The 6,593-nt window shown below is 38.2% G+C and overlaps 1 protein-coding gene across 1 annotated transcript; it reads right to left on the bottom strand.

Annotated features, from left to right (window-relative positions):
- Positions 1-2,338: 2,338 nt before the first annotated feature.
- LOC148926530 (limonoid 7-O-acetyltransferse-like) lies at positions 2,339-5,825 on the bottom strand. The gene is made up of 2 exons (XM_089058661.1): positions 5,677-5,825; positions 2,339-4,785 (listed from the first exon to the last, which is right to left on the bottom strand). The coding sequence occupies exon 2, from the start codon at positions 3,738-3,740 to the stop codon at positions 2,433-2,435; it is 1,308 nt and encodes a 435-aa protein (XP_088914787.1). The 5' UTR covers positions 3,741-4,785; positions 5,677-5,825; the 3' UTR covers positions 2,339-2,432.
- Positions 5,826-6,593: the final 768 nt, after the last annotated feature.

The raw sequence follows: 6,593 nt of genomic DNA, 5'->3' as shown, positions 1-6,593 counted from the left end.
ATCAAATCGGTAACTCTAAACCGTAGTATTCATGTTTAGGATTTACTTTATATGAGCATGAATTATTTGCGTTCTAGCATGCAATTATCTATTTAACATGTGAATTGATTAATCGCATAATCGGTCAAATAGATCCGCGTCTGATTTATTTGTTATGTACAAGTCTTCCGCTGTGCAAGAGGCACCAAACCCCAGCATGTAGAACCCCAGCTGTCGGACCCCCGGTGAATCCCAACTTGGTCCTCTCAGGTCGCGGCGGCCCCTCTCCTCCGACGGGTCGTTGCGTTGCCCATAATTAGGGTTTCTGTCACGATATCCTTTCTCCGCCAATTTTCGACAAAGATAATCGTCATACTCCAAATCATCAGCTTCGTCGAGACCCCATGGTGGCTCATTCTCGTGCGCGGGTCGCGGTTCACGAAATTCTAGTCTCCAATCGGTCTCATCCTTCCATAAATCGATCTTGTCGATTTTCTCCATTATCCGATCGAGTTTGGATTGAATGGGGTCATCGTGGAGCGGGTCGTCCGTCAAACGATTCTCGAATTCGCCGTCGTCCAATGTCGCGCATGGGAACCCTCCGCTATCGTAGCGGCCTCCGGTTGGCACGCGACCGCCAAACCTGTTCGTGGGGTAGGTGTCATGTCGTGCCCTCCCCCCCCGTCGATTTTCCTTTGTCGGTGTTGTAACGCTTCATGAGTTCACGGATGAAAGCACCAGTTGTTAGGGACACAATTCCCTAACGATGATCGGTGGCGGCTTGCTCGGTGATCAACGATTTTCCGGCGTCCTGGTCTAGGATTGTCGGTGGTTCTAGTTTCTTCTGTGCGCGGAACTCCTCCGTCGGGCAGTGGTCAAACTAAGGTAGAGAGAATAATTCACGATTTTGAGGGAAAAATAATATTTCATTCATAATTGTGAACCCTAGGGTTGATTCGACCTAATCCTATTCATTCTGGGAAATAATCAACAAAGAAAACCCAAGACGGATCTTATAGATATGCTCGACTCTTACTGCAAAAATAATTAAAAGGACAAAAACAAATATCCAAAAAATAACCTGATAACCAAAAATAAATAAAATAAAAATAGATAACTTCCGACAGACTACTTGGGAACGAAGTCGCCCAACTTCTCGGGCGGGCGCACGTTCCTCTTGGGCTTGGTCGTCGCAATGGAAGGCTGCTGTTGATGCTGCTCGCGGTGGGTCTGTCCTACTTCCGGCGATGCCTCCTCGGCTAACTGGGTTTCCGGCGCGGGCTGGTCTAGGTCTGTATCAATATTCAACTTTCTTTCTCTTTTAATTCTAATACTTACACCTACTCTTTTTTAACTCAAATTAATCACATTAAACAATAGCTCCTAAAATCTCGTGCCGACTAAGAAACGTGTCACATTAGCTGGGACAGAGGGAGTATATAGTAGCCTATGGATTATAGTAAAAGCAAACGGTAATCAGGAATATATAATGAAATTGAAGTAATGTTTTACTTTAATATTCTAAAACGAAAAATTGAATGATTTGGGTAAATATTTTATCTATGCGTAAATGTGTAACAAAATTACATATTTACAATTTTATGTAATAGTGTTATTGACAAAATACTTCATCCTATTCAAGATAACAATATCTTAGGATCGACATGGACAAATTGAAAAGAAAAGATAAACAAGTTGAATGGGGTGGAGGGAGCAACAAGGTAAGACAAAATAACAAATTCATAAAAAAAGGAAAAATAGTAAGAAGTGGCAATTATTTTCATATTTTGTACATGAATATAATTTTGTTTGTTATATAGAAAATACAAGAATTGCATATCTAATTTATGTTGCGAAGTGATTCAGTCAGGGGTATAAATAAAATGGCACCTCATGTTGATTGTTATTTCTTTGATGAAGTTCCGTGTACAAAAACTCCAGTATTCGATGAAATGACGAATAAATTTTATATCGCTTTTATGTATATAGAATGCTCAAACTAAATTTGTCTGTTAATTTGAAGAAAGACTAAAAGGTGTTCAGATAAATTGTTAGTACTTGTTCTCGTTTTGATCACCAAATCATGATTATAAATAGTTAGGAAGTTGTTATTTATTGAAGAAAAACGTTCATTTTAATAAACCATGTAGTATAACTTAAAAATTTGGTTTGTGCTTTCGAGATAATAACATTTTGTTAATAAAATATTAAAAACCTATCGGACTATAATGATTTGATCTGTTATATATGGCTCATCACGAAGTTTTTTCCCATGTTTTGGGCTATACATGACCCAACTTCCTATTTTAGAATTCATTTTGTCACGTCAAACAAAGAAGATAAAACTTGGATCAAACAAAAACATCAACTGCATAATTTCTTTCCCCTATTGGAACTACAATCTCACAACAAGTAACATCAAATTGAAAACATATTCTACTAGTAAAGATGATTCATATCACATTAGGGTTAACACGAGCATAATTACGAATCAGGTCATTTTTCTCAAATCCTGCAACATATTTTTGATCAAAAAGAGCAAACGCTTCAATTTCTCCGTCTCTACTATCCGTCAACGTCACGCCATTACAGAGAACCATAGTCTCTGATTCCGAGTGTTGCATAAAGAAGCCTGACAGCCACACAGGTTTCCCCCACCCAAAATCAACCTCATAAAGACCCATATTAACCCAACTACTAAAACAAAGCCAATTAGCTTGTTGAGGCATCTCATTCCTCAACTCCTCCAAATATTCATTCAAACCATCATTCCCCAAACGTCTCACAAACTCACCATCGATATTTGCTATCCCTCTTTTCACCTCCCACACCAAATCTGCCAACCCCTTTTCTTGAGGGCTGTTGCAAACAATCTTTGGTACCCACACCATATTACCAAAACTATCCTCCGGAAACGGGGGCAGAGCCCGTTTCCGGAGGTTGACCGCTGGAGTCAGCATGAAGGGTTTCTCGTCCATCCCGGATTCCTCTTCCGCCACAGCCACCATGAAGCATTTCCACACCAAGGCCGTCACCACGTTCACGCGCGTGCTACTCAGTTGAGCCTTGAGAAAGGACAGAGCAGAGGCATCGAATACGTATCTTCTCGTCACAAACTTCCCACGACTCGAGTATTTAAGATAATTTAACATAGGTACCAGCTTGTTTGGGAGCGAGGGATTATGTGGGAAGGAAGATTGTGCGGTGCAAAGTAAGGGTGAAGGTTGAGAAAACCCTAATCCCCTTGCATTGGCAGCCCAGCATCGGAGAAATGTGGAGACCGAAGCCATATCTGCAATATAATGAGAAAAGGTAATAGACATGGCAATGCCTCCGCAGTCGAAACAGTTCACCTGAATCAGCATTACGTTTTCACCGGGGACTGACAGTTTCTGCATCTCGCACTCACGAGGGAAGAACTTGTTGATGAATTCAAAATTAGGGTTTTGAAGAAAATCTTTCATTTGGGATTTCACCTTGGTGACGTAGAATGGAAGGCCTTGATCGCTGCAATCGACGGAGAGGGCATCTCTGATGACTCCGGCAAAGGGATAGAAGGTTACCAGAGTTTGAGAGAGTGACTCCTTTAGATGTTGTATTTTGTCATCATTGTTGTTGTTGTCGTCGTCGCTGCAAAAGTATAAAACTAAGGGGACGTAGACACTAGGAATCATCTGATCTAATAGGGAAAGGTTATAAATTCGAAGGTGATTGGGGGTTGGGGAAGATGGCTTTATTTTCTCAATGCTAATTACTTCCATTGTGTTTTTTGGTTTTTTCTACTACTTTTTTTTTGTCACTCATCATCTTAATTTTTAGATCCCCTTTTATAGAGTATGTAATGACTGTATACTAGGGCAATTGATTAATTATTCATATTTAGAGTACGTGTGTAAGTATGGGGCAATTAGTTAATTATTCATATTTTCAAGCGCTATTGAAGATAAGTTACGGCTATGTGCTTTTTAAATTCAATACTAATCAATGAATTTCAACAATATTAGCTATATATTTGGGCTAATAAAAACCTAAAACACTACTTAGTAAATGGTGCCAACTTCAACCGAGCTACATATACTAACTAATTACATTTGTATATTTTATTTCATAGGGACGTGATCAAATGAAAACTCTAAATATTGTACAAACTCAAAACTATGATATGGATCATTGAAAAATATCAACAGATCACAAAAAAGCATCAACGGGAAAATGTCAACAGAATTTCAACAGTAGTCAATGATTGATGATGTGTTGATTTTGTGTTGATACTGTGTTGACATTAAAATCTTGAAATTTTATACTGTGTTGATATTGAATTGAAACTGTGTTGACGCTGTGTTGAGGAGTTTTGAGTTTATACAATATATGTAACAGCCCGCCCTCCTAGGGTACAATAAATGCGGCGGCTGCTACCCGAAACCGACTCAAAAGAAGTAAACATAGGCTAGGGTTTCATTTAAAGAGTACTAACCAAAAGAATTGAAAGGAATATCAGAGTATTTAATGCAACAACTTAACCTAGAAGTTTAAAGGAAGATAGGTATCATAAATGACGATCAAAGAGTATCTGAAGAGTACGACACAATATCCAAGACAAGGTCACAAGAAAAGACTAAGGCCTCAAACCGAAGGCAAGATGCAAAGGTTTCAAAAACAAATCACAAAGCGTATCAATAATTCAGCGGAAAACGACCAAGAGAAAAGCATAGCTATGTATGGAGACACAACTACACTTGAAGTTCAACATATCCATATTAATTAATTAAGCTGCTCAACACCCGCCACCGCTCGTCATCATTCAATCTGCACATAAGGAAAACACATGCAGGGCTGAGTATTTTGAAATACTCAGTGAGCTCATTGCCAAAACATTTTATAAGTTATGCCACCCTTACCAAGTGAACTCGAGTTTTAAGCAGTTAAAAAGAATATCACGAGTATCACAAAATATATTTTCATAGACTGGCCAGTCAAAATAACCTCCCATTTTCTCATCAAATTAACAATCACAAACATTCCATGGTGCGACGAAAGTGTGGCCACACTTTTCGCCCACGAGACCGGCCGACTAGCAAGGACGGCTCTCGATCCCATCGTGTACACAGCCTGGTAGGGCTTGCGGCCCATACTCAGACCCGAATTCGTATAAGCAGATCAGATATCACATTAAAAACAAACATAGGTATGGCATAACAGTTAAACCACCCTTATATCGCCCAACAACATTTAGATAAAATAAAAGAGAGAGTTTTTAGAGTAAAGCCCGCCTCGATTGCTTAGTTTTCAAGTAGTTTCGCTTTTCCGTTATCCGGCTTTGCAACCAAAGTTTCACCTTTTAATCACATAGGCACATATCGCAAATTAGGTTCAATACTACTCTTACTCATGCATGTCTCATTACTTTTCCCTCTTCCCAACAATTCATCTTATCATTACTAATTAGCCAAGATCATGTTTATCACACAAGATTATTTAGCCATCAAACATACACTACACAACCCAACAACACACACACACGGCACACACATACACACGCCACACACACACACACACACGGCGCACACACACATACACGTTCTCACATCCCTTTTTATCCCTCTTTCGCTCAACCAAGATGCATGAGGGTTCAAAAAGACCAATTAATCGGTTAGAAGAAGTAGAAGAAGATCAAGCATAACTCTTAAACAAAAATACCTTTTTGAGAAAAACGATCGGTAGAAAACAAATATTAGCCTTGATTCTTCAAAGTTCTTGGATTAAACTCCAATTCTTCTCCAAAAGATAGCAAAATATTAGAGAGTAGAAGAGGAAAATTTAGAGAGTGTATGGGATGGGGGGGCCGAAAATATGGGGCTAGGGTTAGGGGTTTTGGTTCTTATTTATAGAGTTCAACAAGATCTTTAGGTAATTACAATAGAATATTTGGTAAGATCTCATTCTCCACAATTAAATAGATAAAAAAATATAGTGAAGTAGGGAAGAAGAATTAACAAAAATAGATTAGGGTACTAGGCATGAGATTTTCAAACATATGGCCTTCCAAAAAGCCAAGATTTTGTTTTGGTATTTTTCCATATAGAATAAAATATCATAGAGCAAAATAAAATAAGGAAAATCCTCCATGAAGCAAGGTAAGGGGCGATTTCTATGCCTTTTAAATAAGACATGGGTTTTTTGAATATTGACTAAAATAAAGTAAGGCAAGATCTCTTGAAGTATGGAAAGATTTGGTAGAATATTTGAATTTTAGGTATGGAAGGAAATCAAGTAAGGAATCAATTAAATAAGCAAAATAATATTTCCTTTCCACATAGTGATTTTCGAAAATCACTACTAGACAAGGGGCTCGATTTTTCCATCTTCAAAATAAGGAAATAATTGGCTCTTGGAATTTAATTTGGATACATATCCCAAGGATTAAATAAATTCCGGAAAAATAGAAATTCTTTCTCCAAGGGGTCTAGGGTTCGAAAATTACAAGAATTAGGGTGACAAGTATTTATGGAAATTTTCTCTAATATTCTCACTCACCCTTAAACAAATAATTGCCACATAATCTCACCAAATAAATCACATGCCACATCATTAAATCAAATAGTTTGACTTTTCAA

Source organism: Salvia hispanica, chromosome 5, assembly GCF_029641045.1.
Source record: "Salvia hispanica isolate PSC_SH4W2 chromosome 5, Shi_PSC_v1, whole genome shotgun sequence".
NCBI classification, from domain to species: Eukaryota; Viridiplantae; Streptophyta; class Magnoliopsida; order Lamiales; family Lamiaceae; genus Salvia; species Salvia hispanica.
Note: the sequence above shows the minus strand (reverse complement) of the source record. Positions and strands in the feature narration are given on the sequence as shown.

Coding starts and splice junctions, on each gene's coding strand:
- LOC148926530 (XM_089058661.1), bottom strand. CDS start 3,740: ATGGAAGTAATTAGCATTGAGAAAATAAAGCCATCTTCCCCAACCCCC.